The following is a 21,412-nucleotide window of genomic DNA, read 5'->3' as shown; positions in this document are numbered from 1 at the left end:
GAAAACAGGGCGTTGGATGTTGTCATCCGGATACGGATAGATTCCGTCGCCTGGCTTCTGTGGGGGTGTGAGTTGCAGGGGCCACGGACACCACTGCTGGATGAAGTTCTGGGTGACAGTCTGCTCGAGGGGAATGGGATATGTCGAATTCGTCCCAAAGGTGATGTCCGATGCATCTGCAACATTGGCTAGGAGTGACGAGGTGCCAATGCAGACGGGATTTGTGAGGTTGGGAGGGATGTCACTCAAGGACGAGTTACCAGTCAATCCTAGCAAGGAGATGATTCCGACGGGAAGGTTGTACCCATCGACCAGAGAAATGTCGTAAAAGCTTTGATGGCTGTCACTCGATAGGGTGAACTCTGCCAAAGTTGCTGGTGCTTGACCCTAGAAGGTGTCTTGTCTCAGCAACTCGCGGTGGCGCTTTCAGCAGCAATACCGTGTTGGGAGCACTCACCGTACCTCGACACTCGAGGAATTGTCCACAATCACCAGTCTGGCAAACTATTCCACCTTGACCACTTGCCGGCTCCCGGGCTGAAGAAAAGCTACAGTTTGTCCTCCCCCAGACTCGACCTTGCCAATCACCGCTGACTTCCTGCGGATTTGAAGCGCCGGGCGCTAGCTCAAAGCCCGAACTTCTAGGGCCAACGCCATTCTGGGTGAGAACGGCAGGCCAAATCGTTTCGGGACAATTGTTTGTGACCCGGAGTGGAACAGTGGTATCTCGAGGATGAAGTTGTGGTCGCAGAATTACATCACTGGTGACAGGCTGGCAAAGCAAGGCGAGGAATATCAGTCTCCGTGTTGATGGCGACGAAGTGGATGATCGCATGCTGGTCCAATGAACGAAACATGGCGCATCGCTGCATTCTTGCTCGTGGGGCCTGGAATTCGTGATTCTGATTTCAGCTTCCATTCGGAGTGGTGATGGTATCGTCCTTCAAGATAACTGGCTTTGAGTCGGAGCCGGGTCTGAGTCAGTCTCTCCGCCCCTCTAATGGAAAATTTGTTTTTCAAATCAGCCCCGTAGAAGTGGGATCAGAGGAGTAGGAATAGGTGTCAGCCCAACAATAAGTCTGCGCAAGTAATGATAAACATATAGATGTAGTAGGGGCGCAGATGATGAAGACAAGGTTACACGGTAGATAAAACAATGGCGACGTGGGCTCGAGATAAGATAGGAAAAATCATGGGGGAAGCTGCAACGGGCGGCGTGGGCAGGAACGGTTGATCGCACCAGGCAAACGAGCTAAACTTGATACTTGGAACTGACGACTACTCCGTACAGGTTCTCCGACTTGGATATAGCGGAGATCTGGAGAAGCGAGCCAGTCGAAGCGGAGCAGTCAAGGCTCAAGATGGTGCAAGGGGTCGACAGCCTTCAGAGCTTCACACCTATCCAGGCATCTTAGGCAAAGGTTGGCGCCTTAGTGCACACATCATCGGAAGATAGAATTACGACTGCATGGCAGAGTAGCTTCCTGGTTGGTGGTTGCAATCACGATCAGAGATAGAGGGCAAGCCACCACGCAACGTGCTTCCCAGAATTCCCTTGGATACATGCACCGTATCTTGGATATCTTGGAATGGCCGTCGATTGCTTGTCGGTGACCTGTGACTGTGTGATGTCATTGGTCTTGGCCTTGGCAACTCCAAGAAATCTTGAACCAACGTGACCGTGACCGTGACCGTAGCGTTCGAAAGCCTCGTGGTGTGGCGTATGGAGTTGCGCAAGCACGGCAAGGGCCACGAAGGGGCTACGGAGAAAGGAGTGGAGAACACACCGCCACAGTGTGGCGCCATCCCTTGGTCACAACAATAATGCAACGTCTCTCGACCCCTTATGGCCTGATATGACCCTAGACGATAATACCGGACGCAAATGAAATAAAGTCAATTAGTAGTCAAGAATTTCAATTCTCTATGTCTACTGTCGAAAGTTTTGCACAGATAGATGACCAGGCCTGCGATCAGATTACATCTTCACTCAGGAGATCGACGACAACAATATAACTCGACCGTGAGAACGACCAAACTTCCCAGTGACTGTCCAAATAGTTTCAGATGAGTTGGCACAGTGGGACACCAGCTTCAGGGAAAAGCATATCTCACTTGGCATGGCTTTTGAACCTGTCAACGATTCACCTACCATGGCAGAAGAGAGGATCGGCGGCGAATTGGGAGATTGCCGCAGGAAGTACGTCTCTGTGAAAGTCACTGTTGTGACTCTGGACATGTAACCCCAGGCAACACGTGACTTGGGCAGGAGAGCAAAGGGTTCGTCTCCAGTTGTTGTTATTGTGCAGGAACGATTGTTCCGAATGCCCAGAGAAACTACCAACTAGAGAAAAGTAAGTGCGACCCTGTTGCCTTTACATTTGGTCCTTGAACAAGGAGTTCAAGATGACTAAAAATCCAACGTCTCACCCACACCATGATGATGTCATCGCCCTACCCAATCATTCCCCATGGTCCCTGGACAGTGATATTCACATGGTAAGCAGTCAGGCAGTGTTGGTGAGAGCTGTTGCCCGCTCATGGCTGGCGTCGATGGTTGCAATGACTTCGGCATGGGAAAAAAGACAAGCAGAGATCAGCCGGCTGAATTGCGTCATCGCGTTGGCCTTTTCGCTTTAGAGTTCAGCTGCCGTCAACAGCCGTACCTTTGGAGTACTGTCACACTGCCTGTCCAAAGACGATGGAATTGTCGTTCTGGAATGAGAAACAAAGACCTTGAAAACAGTATAAAAGGTATCTTCCACAGATTGAGCCAACCGTGATGTCAACACCATGTTGTGAGCAGACTTTTCGCGAACATCACTTTGAAGGTCGCGAGGTCTGCCAAATATCAATAAGCCAAATCCACCCTGACAAGCAACTCAATATACAAGACAGCTTCTTGGCTCGGAAAAGGAATCAGTAAGTCTACACCAAACATAAGGAAGCTTGGGCGTTTCAGTGGTGTCACGTGAAGGTCCAGTAACCTGGGCTGTTGTGACACAGGAAGATGCTCAGAACCAAAGACACTCAGGAGCCGATCGTATTCTAAGTTCACGCAAACCCGAGGTTGTAGTGGCACGAGTGGTATGGAGAAGGTGAAGATCTTGCCCAAGACCGAAACGTCACCATACATGGCAATTCTCGGATTGTGGCCGTTGATTTGTTCAAGGTGCGAAGCGTGGCAAGGCTATGACCAGCACCAATTTATCACCAACAGAATTGGCCAGCACAAAAGCTCCAAAGGTGAGCTAGGTATGGGTCCGGGGGCTCTCGGCGCCACTCGCAAGGCGTATGGCCCACATGGAAGGACCCCCTGGGGGGCGCTTGACTCCGCCAGCCAGCCCAGAATAGCAGAAAGAATGCCTTTAAGGTAGCCAATAGACAGCCCGGGAGATTCTCGTTTGCCCCTTAGTGTCTGGGTATCCTATCTCCCGTGGTCGTCCAGCTTTGACTCAGTCGTCACTGACTTTTCACTCATGCCACACAGTCCCTACCCGCCTGCAGGGCTCTTTGCCCTGCAGACAATGGTGTAGGCTTTGTAGCACCTACTAGGATATTATCGAAAGTCAATATGGAATCCTCCCTGGCCAGGTGTCCTCAGGGTCTGATTTCAAGCAACTTGTGAAACATAGGTTGACACGTTTGAATTGGTGGGTTCCGAACAAAGCTTCCAAGTGCGTCTTCTCTACTCCGTACTCAGTAGCTAAGAGAATTGCCCACACTTGACCACTTGAGCCAACTCGTCCTTGTCCAATCCTGGATGCCAATCCGCCCCAGTCCCAAACCCCGTCACCCTGTTCGTTCGTGTCGATCTCGCCTCTCCATAACCTTTCTTGTCTGATTACCCAGCTTGACCCAGAGGCCCAGCGTCTTGGTCCACCTTTGGCCTCCTCCGTCATCAGGCCCCTAAGTCTTCCTCTTCGGTGCGGTGGTCCTCCAGTGGTGCCCCAGTGGTCCCCAAAACAACCAGCGGCCACCGAGTATCACTCCCACGCCCACCCACTTGAGTGACCTCTGAGATTACCACTCTGGGTTACTGCCGCCACACCCGCGCTGCCAATCCTTGCCCTTCCCACTTGATCGTCATTAACCCAAGCAATTCCTTTCTCTTGAGGGCCTCCACTCACAAACAGCTTTTCGGACCCTGCTACCCTGCGTTGCCCTCTCCCGACCGCCGACTCCTTCAATTGCTTTGCTTTGCTGCCACCTCCTACGTAGACGAACCCGTTACCTCTGTTCCTTAAACAAAGCCCCAGCTCCTTCGCCAAGCTCTTCGACTGTTGTGTACTCCGTACACAGGGCTTTCCCACCGTATATCCCTTAGTTTTGACTGACAACAACACCGTCAGAACACCACCAAATCGACCTGCTGCATGTCTTGACCAGGACTCGAGGCAGATGCTTCAGGATCTCGCCAGCGTCAGGCTACGTATTTTGTAGTCGGAATCATATCGGTGAAGAATAGGCCAATGTGTCTGCGGTTGGGCACAGACTTTGGTTCGACAGAGATTAACACCACATTTTCAGTTGCGGCAGACTCGCCGCAGAGATCACACGTCTCTAACAAATGTCAACGTCTCCAACATCATCAAAGGCCACGGCTACTTTCCCCAATGCGGTGTCTATGACCACCGTTCATTCCAACGCCTCAGAAACAAGGCAATCCACGTCACCCTCCAGTTCCGGCGAATCCTCTTCAGCATCTGACTCGGAATATCAAGCCTGTGCAGGTTCGCATCGACCCGCGTCCAGGCGCAGCCGGATGGAAAGGCCACGGATAGGCGAGAGACAAAGGTCCAATACTATCATCGTTCCCAAGGGACCCGAAGTCAAAGAAGTGGCCCGAAGATCATATCCTCCAGATGATGCAAGAGCCATGAGTCCGAGACGCAACAGTGAAGATATTGAGAGATTAGAGCGGGGATTAAGAGAGACTCTGAAGGAGTACGTTCCTCCAATGTCCAACATGCTACGTGGTCATTTCTAACATTTACCCTCCAGGCAAGCTCGCAACCTTCAATCGTCCCTTGCCGCTCTAGCCGAAAAGATTGACGAAGTCAAGAATGACCACGACAAACTCGAAAGCGAAAATCGCTTTCTACAAGACTACATTGGTGGGCTTACAAGGACCATGTCCAAGGACAACCTGGGCCGTAGCGCCAGCACCAGCGGCAAAAAGGGACGGAGATAAGTAGCAACATGCAACGACATCCACCCTCGAACACTATCAAGACATTATTATTCACCAGCCAGCGTCTGAGAAATGCCACTGGCCAACATTTGCATCAAGCGACGGGACAACGGGGCATTGTTTTTAGGGCCAACCACAGTACAACCAAAGGACGGGCGTACACCAGTCGATCGTTTTCATGATACCCATGCCACTGATACCCACCCTCGGGTGGCCACGCCCACGGCGGAAGGAGAGAAAGTTTTGGTATTGTTGTTATGAAAGAGCCAACCGATCAAGCAGTCGACTCTACCCATGGGAAAAATCACCATTGTTGATGATACACCATGTAACCTACCCAACATCCCATGACACATGACACGTCATGGTATGAGGTGGAGATTGTTCTCTGATGCTGTTAGAGCTGCCGTGCACTGGGCATTCGTTTACCATGCAAAGCAGCCGAGGTCGATGGTCGACAGCGAAAAAGATTATGACAGTGGCTGTGATTACCTTTGATTATTTGTTGCCGGAACGATCCTGGAATTGTACCATTAGCGTTAGGAGAGCGAGAAATGACGGGGACCAAAACTACTTGAATATCCCAAGATCTATTCTGAGAATGGTCTGGTTAATGATGATGTTGACAAGCGTCAACATACGCAGCTTTTTGATTGTTTTATGCCAATCTGGACACAATCCCGGTGGCCATGTTTCCCCCCCGTTTCTATTTAGGATAACCTGGAGCGAGCCTTCCTCGTTGTGCAGTAACATTGGCTAGAACAGAATCCAAAAATACCTCTTTTGAGGCCATGAGCAATCACTCATGCGCGGGCATGATGCATCATCACGTCATCATCTAACCATTATGTCCGCTCAAATCTGTGTCCTTATCGTTGTCATCGCCAGCAAGGAAAAGTATACTACTTCTGAGTCTGTCACGCGAGAGTATTGACTCTGCGTATTCAGCATTCTCGTCTGGCTACGATGATATGAATCTTGCGACTGCCTCTTTTGCTGGGTCACCGAGGGATGATTGGGGGTAAATGAGACCGTTGCGGATAGCAGGATCCATCGCAGACCCTGGTCAGTCCAGAAGCCCAAACGATGTCGTAGAACATTCGATGGATGAGTTAGGTATGCACGCATGTATGCTTGCACCTATTCACTCGACATGTGCCACGGCGACTCCTACCGTCTGGTCCGCTTGGCCGTAGTAGAGAAACCATTTACCCCGGAATTGCACGAGCCCTTCGGCAAACACGACCAGGTCCACCTGTCCATGTTCTTCTTCTCTTGTCGTCGGGGTAAGAAATGGAGTTTCGAGACGGGCCAGCGGCCGCTGAAACACAGGGCCCGGGTCTTGCAGTCTGGGACGGATCTTTTGAGGGGAAAGAGGTATCTGTGGAGAATGATGTTGTTTGTCATTCCAGTGGGGGCGCATACTGTGTGTCGAGGTAAATTTCTCAGGGTCGAGGAGCATTTGACCCACAGAATACTGTGTTGGGCGATACTCGTCGGTGCCTGTAGTCATGGCGTTGTATATCAAGAGCCACTTTCCGTCTCTGGTCTTCACTGGCGCTGGGCCCGGTTCTATTAGGCCATCTTCCCATGGGTGTATGGGTTTCGCGAACGGTTTGGGATCAGGCGTCCATGTCAAAAGGTCTGTTGATGTTGCGTGGTAGAAGACGCTGTCGCCGAAATACATGTGGTATAAGCCATGAGATGTTGGCTCGGTGATGATGGCGCCACCTAGATGATTGTCAGCGGACGGGCCACGTGTTGATGGGAGTCATATTTGGACACACTCTTCGTGTGGTTGACCCGCGAGACCTCGACACCTTGGTCCGTAAACGTGGTATCCTCAAATCCAGGGAATATTGGAGGATACTTTGTCCAGTTGAGCAAATCTTCGCTGGTGGCTAGACACAGCTGTGGGGTGTTGAGGTCATACGCCGTATAAGTCAGGTAGAAGGTGCCGTTGATGCGGACAAGGCGAGGATCCTCGGTGCCTCCTCGTAGCTCCCATGCCTCTGTGGGATAAACAATTGGTTCAGCATAACGGGTGAAGGTGTAGCCATCGGTCGACCATGCAAGGCCAATGGACGATGTCTTGGCTTGGTCCTGAGCCCTGTAGAGTAGGAAGATGGTCTGGTTGAGCACGATGGCAGTTGGGTTATAGACGTAGGCGGACTCCCATTTATTGAGTGGGTTGGGTTTTAGAATAGGATTGTTGGTGTATTTGATGAATGGGAGGATGGGGAATGTTGGCAAAGTGTAATTGAGGTCATCCTGGCTGGTGGATTTGGTGATGGGGAAGGGTAAAGTTGGGGAAGAGCTGATACAATACCCAAGAGACACCAAGGGCAAGACGATCAACCATATCACTGTCAGAGTTCTATGCATCTTTGGTTCTTTTTTGAAGATTCTAGCTTGACCATAGCTATTGGGTCTCGCGCATGCCGACGATGAGACCTCAATGAAGGTCTAAGCAACATTCGACTGCTGATGGAAGGTTGTTGACATGGCATGCCGTGCACGGGTCACCCCCTTACGACCCTACAGACGGCAACTCCCGTCAGGGACAAAGGAGCACCCATTTATGGCAAAGAGTTAATGGTTAACAGTCATACTTAGAGTGGAAGTGAGTTCTCTATCTATATCTTGCTCAGGGATTGCAGGCCAGTGACTTCCTGCTTTGGTAGATTCACCAGTTAGGTGCTCAGCTGCTGGCTTCCGGGGTTGGTACTTATGCATGGGCATTGGCAACAGTGCCGCAGTGCCTAACTTGACGCGTTTTGCCCTGGCAAATGGGCACCCATGCTTACCTAAAAAGAAGGTCCATGGGCGAGTGGCCTAACTGGCTTGGGAGTTAGTTTCAAACGACAACATGAAATTTACACACTACATGATCGATCCTTCACGTGACTAATTTGTTACCCATCGCCCAGAGCCAAGTTTCTCTACTCAATTCGCAGGCAGTACCAGGTAGGTATCTCTTCCTTTACAGGCACAAGTCAAAGTCGGTGTCATAGTACTGGATTACGGCTTCCTCTTGAAGTTGTCAAGTGAGAGGAATGACCGCTTCCTGCACCCTCCTGCGTCACTACCTACCTAGTACCTACATCTCGCTGCAAGCTCTTTCCTACGCCTATTCTCAACCTCAACTTGTAAACATCTCTCACTACAAAACTCCTGTTACTGTAGGTGCTTCACACCCTGTTCGGCTCAATCTGCCAGCCGAGTCTCCTCTCATTCTCCATTGCTATATCCTCCATTTCCCCGACTGGCCGTCGCACCAGGACCCTGATGGTCTTCTCTTTCCTTGTCTCTCAAACCTCTTTCGACAGCCCCCCCTTCTCCGTAACCTCTCCCACGTGCTCATCGCTTCCGTGACCACTTCCTTGGAGTCTACGATCCAGCCCGATCTCGGCATTGATCTGAGCCATGCGTTCTTGATCCGCAGCTGCGACTCCACTCGAGCCGAAGATAATATCCATCTCCTCCAGAGTCAACTGTTTGGTCTCGGGCACTGAACAAATCAGCCACCAATCTCCTTCATGTCCAAAGCAAACTTACCATAGAACCAGATGAACCCAGCCCCAATTGTGATCAACATGCCGAACAATATGAATGTTCCGTATCTCAGGTGAACAATCATCTACAACAAGCAAGCTCAGTATCGTCCCAAAACTTGTCAGTCCCTAGACTAAGAAACTTACATCTGGTGTCACTTGTCCGACGATAAAGTTATTCATCCAGTTGGACGATGCCCCAAGGGCTATGCCATAACTTCTCGAAGAAAGTGGAAACACTTCGGCGACCACAATCCACGCACTGTCAAACACTGTGAGTCTTTCATCAAGCACCTATTTCAGCAAGATCACCTACCAGGGACCCCATGACCAACCAAAATGGACAACAAATAGCCAGACTAAAACCATGTCAGCACACTTGTCTCCCTTCAACAAAACTCCAGCTTACCCATGACAATAGCAGCCCATGCCGCAGCTTGATGTGTCTCCCACTGTTTCTCATTCTTGGCGAAGATAACCGCGATGATGAAGTGGCACAACCCCATTCCCAGTGCGCCCAGTGCAAGTGCAGGCTTTCTACCCATCCTGTCGATATAGATAATGGATGGAATTGTCGCAATCAACATCACAATACCTACCACACCCGTCGCCAATAGCGAAGTCGTGTTTGACGACAATCCCAGAGCTCCAAAAATCTATGGCCTACCTGAGCATTGGCCTTCCACATCATCCAGGGACTCACTCACCTGTGGGGCATAATAAAGGACTGCGTTGATACCTAAATTGCCGCAGCAAGAAAGAGCTTAGCACATCTGGTATACCTGGGGTCAGCAAACAGACTTGCCTGTCCATTGCTGCAAAGTCGTCAGAATCAACATATCAAACTCGCGTTGAATTTTGACTTACTTGGAAAAACATGGTAACAGTCGCAACGATAACCCGACGAAACATTGGCATGGTCTTAAAAAGGGATCCAATAGCGACAAACTGCAGTTTGATGATGTTGGTAGTTGTCATTTCAGCAAGGTGAGGAAAGTTGGCTTCGACTGTTCTTTTTTCGAATAATGACTGGGCTTTGATTTCCAGGAACTCGAGATCAATGAGTTCGTTCTCGACAGGCATGGCTCGAAGGAGCGCCAAAGTCTTCCGCGCATCTTCCTCGTGACCGTGGTGAATCAACCATCGAGGAGTGAAAGGCATGAAGAACATGCCCACCAGAAGAATGATGGCTGGTGCAAGTTGAAGTGCTAGTGGCACCAGCCATGCTGCATCCGACTGCCCATCGCCTGTGCCACCAATGAAATTCGTGCCATAGTCCTAGAGCGTGTGAGCTATGTCGCCGGCTCAATGGAAAGAAAAAGACGCACTATCCAAAAGCTAACCATGATGCCAAACTCGATCGCAAGTTGTTGGATACCAATGAGAAAGCCTCGCAGTTCTGGTGGAGCACATTCTGCCACGTACATGGGAATGATCATGGACAGTGATCCGACACCCATACCTAGAGCTTGATTAAATCCAGTTCTCGGTAGAGGTATGAAATTTCATGGAAACAGCGAAGATACTAACCAACCACAAAACGACCACCAAGGATGGCAGAGTGTCCCGCTTCGCGAGCAGTGCATTGTACAACAACACCGAGGATGAAAATCACTGTGTTGACAATGATGGCATACTTTCTCGAGATCAGTTCTGCTAGGAAACCAGAGTACATGGTGCCAGTCCACGCGCCCAATTCGAGAATCGAGGTGAGCCATCCTTTCTTAGTCGAATTGGTTGTATAGTCTCCCATGTGTTTGTTGAAGGAATTCATCGTCCTTGAAGAATTTGTAAGCGTTGAATTCATGATCGAGCCCCTGAACACGTCCAGGACTTCAGGCAAGTTGAATCGAGAGCGACATACAGAACCCCACTGAAGACGCCCTGGTTGTACCCATACAGCAGCCCTCCAATACATGCAAAACTTGCGATGCCAAACACTCGGATGTTCCTCAAGATTGCTTGTGGCCCAGGTTTGCCCACGAGGGCCAGACGACGCTGCAGAGCAGCATCGCTGAATTGCGACGATTTAGGAGCAGACACCATCTTGGACTCGTTTGAGTAGACACAAGGTAGTCTGGCAAGTCAGCGAAGAGGCGTCTGAGTGAAATCATCTGCTCAATCGATGCATTCTATATTTCTGCCTACTGGGCATCATGTCACTAGTTGGTTCAGGCTAAAATTGGACGTTGCATCCAGATGAATCGAATAGAACGAGAGGTTCCCCGCGCGACGTACTAACGCACTATACTGTGGTCATCATTCCGGCACTTGATAATAAGAATTTGTGGTCAACAAAGTTGGAGAGCGGCCAATTAGGGCGGAGAAACAAGCACGACACAAGCATGTTCAAGGCTCGGTCAAAAGCGGCCCCGTTCCCAGAAAGGGCTTGTCAAAGCACTATCTACCAGAGTTTTGTCTTCTCGAACGAGTTCTGTCGTTTCCAGGCATGACATTGTATGCTTCACAGCGATCAGCCCCACGAACAAACAGCTGATTAGCCCCTCCGCCTCCACACGAAGCGAGTCCATCTCCACCTCCACATCTCACAGGATTCAGGCTAATTCAAGGAGTGAAGCATGGAGAAATTGCTCGCTACATGCTATAATTGGACTAGACGGACGGGTTAAACGGAGTTTCAAGTTGTCTGTTCCCTGCTCTCCACCGGCGTTACGCCTATTCTGGCCATGATGACCTATGGGAGTGGAGCAGTGCGACTGCCGACCGTCGGATATGTCAGACTACTACAGTCAATTGGTAATCAATATAGACACAGAAAGCTGATCAAGCTCCAATACTTAAAGATAACAAGACATCATGTGTAGCTGTTGGAAAATCTATTCTTCTTAAGGGTTGATGCGTGGGAAATAGATCTAGGAGTCCAGACGTTGTAGAAGCGTTGGCGACCGACAATTCATTCCGAGCATATTCGTAAACCCAGATCATAGCCGATGCAATCTCAACAAGCAAGAGCCTCCATTTTCGGCATATGCAACGGACAACATTTGGAGAATTGTAATTGCCGCTCATGTGGCTCAAAAAACCGGATCACGGATCTCACCTCACGAAAGGAGAGAAATGTCAACGATCACGTGGCGGTATGGCGTGGTCCTTGGACCAGGTATATATAGATAGATCATTGAACATACATATATATTTTCTTTCTTGCAAACAAGAACAAAAAACCATGTAACAAAAGAGTTTTATGGAAAGATGGCTGGATGAATGAATTTGTTCTCGTCATACCCTGCTTTCGCTTGTACGCAGCGGAGCCCCTCCCCATATCAAATAAATAAGCTCTAGGTTGTGGATTTTCTTATGTATGACTTAAGCCTAGGATCTGGTGGGAAACCGGTGTGGCTTAGGCTTGCGAGGCTTGTCACGCCCAAGTACGGAGTAGTTTAGTTACTCAGAGAGCTAATTCACGCCAATTCTATCAACCTCGTGTCTCAATTCCAACGACACACACACACACACACCCACCCACCCTTGGAACAAACACGCCATCTCCCATTCGCCACCCGCCACCTCACTTTGATGTGCTGTCCGCTTTCGTGTAACCGGATCAACACAATCTACAGCCGGCAGCACTCCGGTCATTTCTTATGAGGTAGGTCACACTGGGAACTCGGTGGTTGACTTAGCCGGCCATTCCGCCGCGCTGGATGCGCCGCATATCACGAGGAACTTTCTTGTGGCATCGATCTCCACTTGGCACAAACGCAACTTCTTCAGGGCCTTTCCCTTGTCATTTATTCGGCAGGTTTGGTAAAATCTAGCCATCTTGAAGATGGGGCTGTTCAGATCATTAAAAGGCAAGGTGGACGTTGGAACTGATGATCCACCGAAGCCAACACAGACCGCATCCTCTCATGATGGATGGTCTGTACGTGACGAGAAGCGCCGAATATTCGGTGGTGGCAGCAGTGGCGACAGAAACCAGCACAGTCAATCCTCATCATCCCGCGCACCGACACCACACCATGACCAGTACAATGCGCCTCCTGGGCCACCTCCCAGTCAAAGAATAGCAAATGACCAATATGTTCCTCCAGAAGGGCCGCCGCCCTCCCATGGGCATCGCCTAACCCAGACCGAGTTTCAACCACCTGCAGGCCCACCACCAACACAAGCATCTAATCCCCCACCTTATCATGACTGGACCGTCATACCGGATACTTCTCTGCTACCCCCACCACCCGCGATAACGGAAGAATTCTCCCCAACCAACAATGCCAGCTGGGATTCCGCAGCACGAGCACATGACTGGTGTGAGCAAAACCTCGTGTTCACCCCTTCAATACCGTCTTCTAGAATCCACGTCGATTCTCAGGCTGGCCGGATCGGCCTCGACCCTCCTCCAGCACAACTATGGAGAGGCTCGTCGGTCCGACAGCTGTCACCCATTTCGTATAGAGTGAAGACGTCAAAGGGCCAACAAGATGCCATTCTTCTGTCCACATTACCCATCTATTTCGCGGCAGCTGATAATCCTCTGCAAACGCAGCAGGAGAAAACAATCTACTTTGAGATTCGTGTTATCAACATTGCAAATGAGAATTCGGGTATCGCCATTGGATTCTCGGCCAAGCCATATCCTCCATGGCGACTGCCCGGGTGGCATCGTGCATCCCTTGGAATCCACGGTGATGACGGCAGGAGGTTTGTCAACGACTCGGGAGGTGGCCGAGACTTTGTGACTGCATTTCGTCCTGGGGAAACCCTGGGTGTAGGTATGACCTTCTCGACGGACGAACTCAGAGCTTCAGGGCCAGAAGGAAGGGTGAAAACTCGAGTTTTCTTGACTAGAGGAGGGGCAAGGGGTCAGGGAGATGGGTGGGAGATCGATGAAGAGAGAGATGCTGTTCTAGATCCCATAGAGGGACTCATGGGAGAAGGTGATCTGTATGCTGCAGTCGGCGTTTTTGGAGGGCTCGAATTCGAAGTCAATCTGGGAAAGGAAACGTGGCTGTGGAAGCCTCGAGGTTGAAGTTAGAAAGAAACCGAGTGAGACTCCGTTCTTGACCTGTTCGACTTACACAGTAGTAAACTGGGTGGTGAGACTGAATGGAATGGTAGACCAACCCCAACTAAGACAGGCTTCTGCCATGTGTGCATCTTTATCTTAAATTGACCTATTCATCCACCTTTTTGATATATGCTGTCACCAGAGACGGCGGCTAGGAAATCATGGCCGCGATGATGAACGACTTAAGGAATGGGGCCCGGGCCGACGAGAAAAGCTTCGCATCTGTTTTGTCAGTGAAAAATATTCTATTGGTAGCTGCGAGCGGCGGGGGATGCAAAGAGAACACCGGCTTGATGCAGGGAGAAACAGGCTATAGCATTCAAAGAGGGAGGTGAGAAAACAGGGGGGTTGCCGAGGCGGGTGCGAAGAGTTGGCCGGAAATGGGTAGTCGATATCAGCTTCTTGCTATTGTCAGGTTCTAGAGATTGCGGGAGCCGCCATCCGACCAAAACGAGGCAGCAAGGAGAATACCTACACCGGTATCGGCGCGGAGATCGAAATTGGAAAGGAATAAGACGGCAGAACCAGACTCTTGGATTCGGGGGCCATATTGCCACTCGCATAGCAATGTAACATGAATACACACACCTTGACCATGCAGTAGCATCAGGCCAAAGCCCTGTTGCATTATTGCTCTATTTCCCAGCGGGAGTTATCATCGTCATTAGAATAACAGAAGTCATTGTGAATGAAGATGATATTTGACTGACAAAAACCCAATGGTTTCGAGTAAGAGACAATGCCAATCGAAAGCCACAATAGATCTGCTGACTGGCAACATAGCAAGGACGTTGGCTGAGACTTACCGATCGCCTGTAGAGCGAAAAAGAGACCAACAAGTCTCGATTACCACTGGGGGATGCAGAATACCTTGGACATAAGGAGTGGTGCAGAGCATAAGGATGATCCTGCCTCCATCTATCTTCTGTGATGGCGCTTGTTCACGAAGGGTAGTGAAGATACAATGTCAGAATGGAAGCTAAACGCCAATCCAGTCGAACACATTTGTGGAATGATCTGAGAAAATGATGGAATCGCAGAATGGCAGGCAACCCAAGAAAGAAGAGAAATGCGGATTGCTTTAGTGGGCAGGAGCGCTGTTTCAGCGGCAACTTGCAGCGACGAGATCTAGCGCCGACTCGATGCCGCCCCCAAATCACAGCCAACCGGTCTTAGACTTGCCAATGACTCGCATGGCATTGCCTTAAGATGCAACGTCGATCTTGAGTAACGGTGTACAACATGATGCAGGAACAAGCCGCCCAGGCAGGCGTCGACGTCGGACCTTGTCCAAACACCTGACCAGTATTTCGGCCGTACTAGCCAGGGGGATGACGATACCGGCGAAGACTGCAATGGTAGGATGGTGCTTGTCACCATGAGGACTGAATGTCAAGGTTTGTGTGTGACCACTCTGACCTGAAGGTATTTATTTTCTGGGGGTGGAGACGTTGGGGTCTGGCTCCAACTGGCCGTTTCTGTGGTCGTCGCCCCACAGAGAGGTTGAAACCATAAATGAAGACAGCGTAAGGGTCAGTTTACGGTCTATGTATGGAAGTAATGATGCTGTCTACTTTCTACATAAACACCTTATTCCACCGTGGAGCCTCGACTGACGTTGGATCAAAGTTCTTTGCTTTAACAAAGGCGGTGACGAAACCCTTGGATGGTTTGAACCAGGCCAAGGGCCGCCGAAGGGGCCGAGGGCGCGCCTGGGCCTCTGGGGCCCAGCTAGAATACGGCTGGGTCACCTTTTGGTGGCAGATCCCGCTTCGGCCCGCTGCCAATGCACGTAATGTTTGATCTGATCGCGACGGTAGCCTCAAACACCTCCAGACCAGTTCCTGGCCCCTGGCTGTTCGTTGCTCACCGCCAGTCTTGCGTCAGCCAACAATGCATTCAATAATCAAGTGCCACGGTCCTGCATGAACCCCAGATGATCGACGTGGACAGGAACAATGTCTCGAAAAAAAAGTTTCCAAAACGTTCTTTGACCGTTCATCACGAGAGTCCCTGTTGTTCTCTCCGAAGCTGCAACCTGCCTGCCGCGACCGGCATCCCTATACCTCTCTTTATGCATAGAATGATGCACCTGGACTGAATAGGCGTGACAAGGCTCTTCTTTCGAATTTCGAGCATGCACCACGCCAAAATTGAAAACATTTCCCTACGTCTTTGAAAGTTGTCGGTCATGCCAAGGACCTCTCTGGAGGGCCGCGTTACTGTTACTTCGTGTTCGTGCAAGGTGCAATCAGGGCATCCCTATGTGCAGCGCCTGTGCCTCATAGGTGCCCCGTTTCTAGGTATTGAATTGGGTACTTATTAATAAGGGTCTGCAAGCCTACCTACCTTATTCCTTAGCCTTTTTATTCAAATCAAGCACTGGATGTTGGAGTGTTAGCCTTCACCACACCCCCCACGTCTGTCCCACACCGCCAACAGAAGAAAATGTGTGTCTGCCCAACCACCCTGGGGCCTTTAGGGCTCGGCGACCAGATCAACCAGGTACCGTCAGCGTCAGGTCGGTGGCCTGCCTTGGGCCTTCCACTTATTTAATCGCTTGCGCGATAATCATAACAAAACCACACACACCTCGTTAGATCTGCATACAAATAGAAACGCGTGGGCTGCGGGTGGAATCGAAGCCCCTGCCTTCCGGATGACACTATATCTCTTCCTTGTCAATTGTACGCCCTCGACTACGCATATGCGTATGTATGTGTATGCATAGCGTTTTCGTACGTGCCTGTTGCAATTCCTGTCACGCCCGGCAACAACCAAGTACCTTGTCTTAGGATCGGCTGGATCAAATACCACGTCGCGTGGAACTAGACCTGACATGTTCATGGGTCCTTAATCACCGCCTGCTGGTGCTTCCCTTAGATGATCGTCTCTGGCATTCGGCTAGAAGACATCGCATCGTGCAATATGGCTGTAAAATTGCTTTGCGGCACCTCGAGCCACTGCGCCAGTATAGGAGCTCCAGCGGCAAGAAGTTGGGTTCAAGATACCCTCATCCCCAACCAACATCATCGTATTCATGTGCTCCGACTCTGAATTGCTTTGGTCCGCCGCATACCCTTGCAATGCCGAGCTGAATCTTATGCGTACAGCTCCGCCTCCGGCGTCCATCTGGGAGACATTATCAAGCCCAGGACTTTTGCCTCCAAGGCAGTCCGAGACCAGTGCCTGTTAGAATTCAATCATTCGTCGCTTCGTGACCTGCGGACAAGACTTCCGTTTCCCATTCTTCCTCATCCCATTCAGTCAAGGAGGCCCGTGTTCAGAGAGGCCGAACACCTTCATCACTCACGTTATCTGAAGTTGAAGCCATCGAGCCCCAGTTGCATAGCAGGAGAGCTTTTTTTGAGACAACAAATAAAGCAACACGCATCGTCTTTGTAGAAGAGAAAATGGCAATATCGTTCCCCAACGACGCTGGCTCGGGCAATGACCACCGATGCTGAGGGCGCATGCTCCCAATGGCCATCGACAGACCAGTTTCGTCATGTGGGGTTCATCAAAGCTAATAAGCCTGGCGGCCACGCCACCATGCACATTCCTGCCCACGGTGTCCTGGTCGATGTGGGCGTGCACGGAGATGTTCGGCGTTGCTATTCTACAAGTCCCATTGATGCAGCAATACGCCAGGTCCCCTGTTGACGGATGTTGAGGCATTTCGGCTTCATTTTCTCCCATGAGGCTCTTCCTAATCAATCGATATGCATCTCATCCTCATGCTGTAGCAATCGTGCCCAGGAGCCATCTGGATTTGACAAGTGGACAAATCATCTTGGTGGCACAGTCAGATCTGACAAGATTCCAAGATATCATTTTTTGTGAGGTGATGCTGATTACGATGGACGGGTCCTTCTTGCAAACATCCACGTCCAAACTTTTCGCTCCATACTCGTCGAGCTGTGGTGTGGGCACCCACGGCCTCCGGACACACCCAGGTCTAACCCACCACTGCTTTGAAGACGGCACGAGCAAAATTGAGTAGCATGGAGTGCGCGATCTGACTACATGTGCATTTGCGGAGCAGGAGTACATGTGCTGTACCTAGCAAGATTCAAATCCCAAACATGTATGCATATTCGTATGCTTGGTGGGGAAGCCACGGGGGGTCAAGTTCCCATAATCACATGCTTCTCGTGGGATTCGAGGGTGTACATACGTCCTGAAACTGAAACAAGAACTCAGGGCCCCGAACTGACGACGACGACTAAATTATAATTGTAAGACGGCACGCCGGCTTGCCTCGAGTGGCCCTTCTCGGCCAACAGCAAGCGGAAGCGAGGGGCAAAATATCCTCGCATGACAATCATATCATGACACAGGGTGCAGCGGACCTCTGGCGACCAGTGTGAGTGCGTGAGCGAGAAGGAGCGCGGGACAAGGTATGCGGGTGATTCCGTGCTGAGTCGCATCACGCATTGCGCCATCTGGGGGCCCTGTGGGTCAAGAAGGCACAGACCTGCTAGCGATGCAAAGCTCCATTCTGGGCTGGACCCTTGCTTTCAAGTTCCTTCCTGTTCCTTTCACAGGCGCCGTGCGTGGACATGAATCACCCTGCCTGCTCGGTAAAAGGGCGGAAGTCCTTTTCCACTGTTCCAGTGACCGAGGCGAACGATGACGAGACTCAACTTTGGCAAGAGGAGGCATAAAGACCGAGTACGAGGAGCCAAAAGAAACCAAGATTTTGTTCAGCTAGCTACCTGGAAACAAGTTATGGAAGGCAGAGGGTGGCCTTTCTTGTGGTGTCGAGTGATCCTGTTGGATCCCCGGCCGATTTGGATCACGATTTCCGATTCAGTTGAACCTGACTTGTGTGTGGCCGTTCACAAGCGAAATTATAGGCAGAGTGGATGAAAACATTCGAGTGAGCATGCTGCTACTCCGTAGTCATCTAGGTGGCACATCAGATGGTCTTGTGCGGGCAAATGGTTGAGGATGCCCAAGGACGCGATGGAGAAAGTGTGGGGCAACGACGGGTGAGGTGCAGAGGGAGATGCATTGGTGCAGAGAACGAGGGAATAGTGTCGTGGTGGTCGTGGTTGGATTTGCTACAAGACGTTAGAGACAGCCACCAGACAGGTGGGCTGGCCTTATTTGGCTTGGAGGTTGTTGCAAGCCCACTCTTTTTTCAAGCTTAACCGATTCTGCAAGCAGGTGACACTGACATGACATGACATGGCTGGAGGTCTTGACGAGGTGAGTGGGTGGTGAGTGTGGTGGGTGCAGCCTTGGTTCGCAACAGAGCGAGAACGGGAAGAACTGGGGCGCAGCAGGGCACAAAATGCCATGCAAAGCTAGAAGCTAGCGCACGAGAGAGAAGACAAAAGACGTGACAGTGGAGATCTGACCATCACCAATGTCAGATAGTGAATGATGAAGTCGACACCAGTCTTAGGGAGAGAGGCTTACCAAGAAAGTTTGAGACGCCCGGACCTCGGTGGAAGATACCTGGTATCTACCTAGGGTCCAGTGCTGTAAACGACGACTGCACCTTGCATTGTTGAGTGTCGGTGTTCGTCAGATTCCTGCTCCCCTAGGCATAAGGTAGGTAGATGGCAGGTAATCGAAGACAAAGGCGAAAAGCCAGTTGCGGCTGCCCAGGCTGACTCGGCAACAATCTGCTTGTCGAGGTTGGCAGCCACCCACCCACATTATCTTGACTGAATTCACAGAAAACGAGCGGCTTTGGGCAAAGGGACAAAGTACCAGGAATTGAGTTTGGACCCCCGCCGAGTAACGCCCCATGCCTATCAGCGCCACGCATGGTTCGCCGCAACGCCAACGCCGCACCTGTCATCGCTTCGCTGCCTACCTAGGATTATCGTTACCCCCCCTCTCAACGTGGATGTCTTTGATCATCCAGGTGACGTTTGACACCACCCTACTCCATTTCTTGACACCCCGAGACGGAGATCTCAACCACTTGACCAAGAGGCAAGAGGTGGGTATGAGAGATGGCAATTGGAACGTCGTACTGCTACAAGGTCAAGGAGACTTGGAACTAGATGATCCATGCATCTAACAAGTTGGCATCTCACGTTGAGGAATTCTGCAGCTCCGCTGGCGGCTGATCTGCACGACATCTACATAGCTTCGTACTTGTTGTTGGCCGCCTTCTCGTTGCGGACAAGTGACTTTATGGCAACTGGAACTGGTTTGTTATTATTGACAAGAGGGCTTTCTAAATGGTGCCAAATGGCGCTCTTGTCAATCCCCTTTGAAATTCTAGGCCACAGGTGGACACAGAGGCAGGTGGGCACGTTGAGGAGAGAGAGAGATTTGAACCACTCTGTTGCTTGATTCGCCCGCGAACGCGTGGATCCCATCCAAAGACTTTGCTAGTGGATCTGAACGCCAATCTTGAGTATGCTAAAGCTAGCCGAGTCAGGCGATCCCAGCATCGTGTGATCATGAACAGTAGAATACAACAACCGCCTGATGAACTCGAGAGATTAATCCTCGAATCAAGGATGCAACAATAGTGATAGAGGATCAGAACCTGGCCAGAGGCATGAGAAAGAGAGAAAAGTCCCGAAGGCGAATCCGAGTGCGAGACCCGCTGTTGGACGCAGTTGCAGTACATATCGCAGGCCACCTTTCAACAAACAACTAATCCGACCGAGACATATGTAGGTAATTAGGCTGGAAGTCTGGAGTAAACTATCTGCGCATAAGCAGTAGTTCAATCGCAGTTATTGCGAGTCGCATCTGGCGCCCTGCGGGCGTCTCCATCGGACTAGTTACAAGTAGTTTAGGTATCCAAGACTTTCCCACAGAATGAGCTGGGGCAAACGAAGCCTGGTCGGACGTTGGAGGGGGCCGAGGGCCTTGCCTTGGGCCTAGCCTCCAGATCCCTCCCTCCAGCCTCCAGAGGACCAGAGTACACTGACGCCGTACGATAATTGTCTCGGGGCCATTTCCCATGCCGTGCATGCCTTGCCTGAACCATTGACTAAAGAATCCGTTGTGAAGGTTGCAATCTGTGTGTGGGCTGGCTGGTGTGTTCTTGTCCCTCCGCATACCTAAGGACCTAGGTATCTACCTATCTACCTAAGGGGTACCTAATCCGTGACTCTTGTATCGTGAATCTATCGCAGCTACAGGCAGCTCCTCCTCGGCGCCTGGTTGGTTGGTCGTTTTTTGGAACAATAACAGTTCATGTCTTTCTCTGACATTATTGTGATTGCCGGCCCTAAGTAGGTCGTGCTCCGTATTTTGACAGCGCTTCCCCTCCAAGCCAATGTCTTTTCTTACAATCGCTCCGTACCTTGCCGCTCTGCCGTGACAGAACTCCAGTAGGTATGTACTTGGGCCATTCTTGTCCCACAATTTATCATGATGCTTGTCTCTTTGGCCCCTCGGCCCACTACCACATGCCCGTTCTCTGTTCTGGCCGTGCCATATTCAACGAACTGAGTAGTCAATTAGCAATTAGCCGCAGGCCTTGTGCCCTAATCAACTCAATTCGACGTTCAATCGACATCATTTGCTCTGGTGGTCAGTGGCCACAGCCGCTGCATGCCTGTGCCAGTCGTTCCCGATGCACCAGATCCAGAGGGATCCAGTCATCCACCGTTGGTGTCAACCTCTCATAATCCTTCCCATGATCACCAACCT

At 50.8% G+C, this 21,412-nt stretch overlaps 4 protein-coding genes across 4 annotated transcripts; 2 read left to right on the top strand and 2 right to left on the bottom strand.

The window, feature by feature from the left end:
* The first annotated feature begins 4,142 nt into the window (after positions 1–4,142).
* Positions 4,143–5,892, top strand: PV10_01148 (uncharacterized protein). Its single transcript, XM_016365317.1, has 2 exons — positions 4,143–4,947; positions 5,005–5,892. The coding sequence occupies exons 1-2, from the start codon at positions 4,571–4,573 to the stop codon at positions 5,192–5,194; spliced, it is 567 nt and encodes a 188-aa protein (XP_016228966.1). The 5' UTR covers positions 4,143–4,570; the 3' UTR covers positions 5,195–5,892.
* A 384-nt stretch (positions 5,893–6,276) lies between these two features.
* PV10_01147 (uncharacterized protein) lies at positions 6,277–7,579 on the bottom strand (the record flags this gene model as incomplete). Its single annotated transcript, XM_016365316.1, has 2 exons — positions 6,277–6,925; positions 6,982–7,579. The coding sequence occupies 2 exons, from the start codon at positions 7,577–7,579 to the stop codon at positions 6,339–6,341; spliced, it is 1,185 nt and encodes a 394-aa protein (XP_016228965.1). The 3' UTR covers positions 6,277–6,338.
* Positions 7,580–8,260: 681 nt separating this feature from the next.
* On the bottom strand, positions 8,261–10,794 carry PV10_01146 (uncharacterized protein; the record flags this gene model as incomplete). Its single annotated transcript, XM_016365315.1, has 10 exons — positions 8,261–8,705; positions 8,753–8,834; positions 8,896–9,010; positions 9,065–9,107; positions 9,158–9,404; positions 9,456–9,487; positions 9,612–10,026; positions 10,077–10,210; positions 10,279–10,526; positions 10,613–10,794. The coding sequence occupies 10 exons, from the start codon at positions 10,792–10,794 to the stop codon at positions 8,506–8,508; spliced, it is 1,698 nt and encodes a 565-aa protein (XP_016228964.1). The 3' UTR covers positions 8,261–8,505.
* A 1,422-nt stretch (positions 10,795–12,216) lies between these two features.
* Positions 12,217–13,893, top strand: PV10_01145 (uncharacterized protein). Its single transcript, XM_016365314.1, has one exon. The coding sequence runs from the start codon at positions 12,539–12,541 to the stop codon at positions 13,736–13,738; it is 1,200 nt and encodes a 399-aa protein (XP_016228963.1). The 5' UTR covers positions 12,217–12,538; the 3' UTR covers positions 13,739–13,893.
* Positions 13,894–21,412: the final 7,519 nt, after the last annotated feature.

The sequence above is a fragment of the Exophiala mesophila genome, assembly GCF_000836275.1.
Source record: "Exophiala mesophila strain CBS 40295 unplaced genomic scaffold supercont1.1, whole genome shotgun sequence".
Taxonomy (NCBI): domain Eukaryota; kingdom Fungi; phylum Ascomycota; class Eurotiomycetes; order Chaetothyriales; family Herpotrichiellaceae; genus Exophiala; species Exophiala mesophila.
The sequence above is the reverse complement of the archived record's forward strand: the minus strand, read 5'-3'. Positions and strand labels throughout refer to the sequence as shown.

What these genes read in the sequence shown, in the direction of transcription:
- PV10_01148 (XM_016365317.1), top strand. Translation starts at nt 4,571, where the DNA reads ATGTCAACGTCTCCAACATCATCAAAGGCCACGGCTACTTTCCCCAAT. An exon ending in TTAAGAGAGACTCTGAAGGA is followed by an intron (nt 4,948 to 5,004) that starts GTACGTTCCTCC and finishes TTTACCCTCCAG; the next exon opens with GCAAGCTCGCAACCTTCAAT.
- PV10_01145 (XM_016365314.1), top strand. Translation starts at nt 12,539, where the DNA reads ATGGGGCTGTTCAGATCATTAAAAGGCAAGGTGGACGTTGGAACTGAT.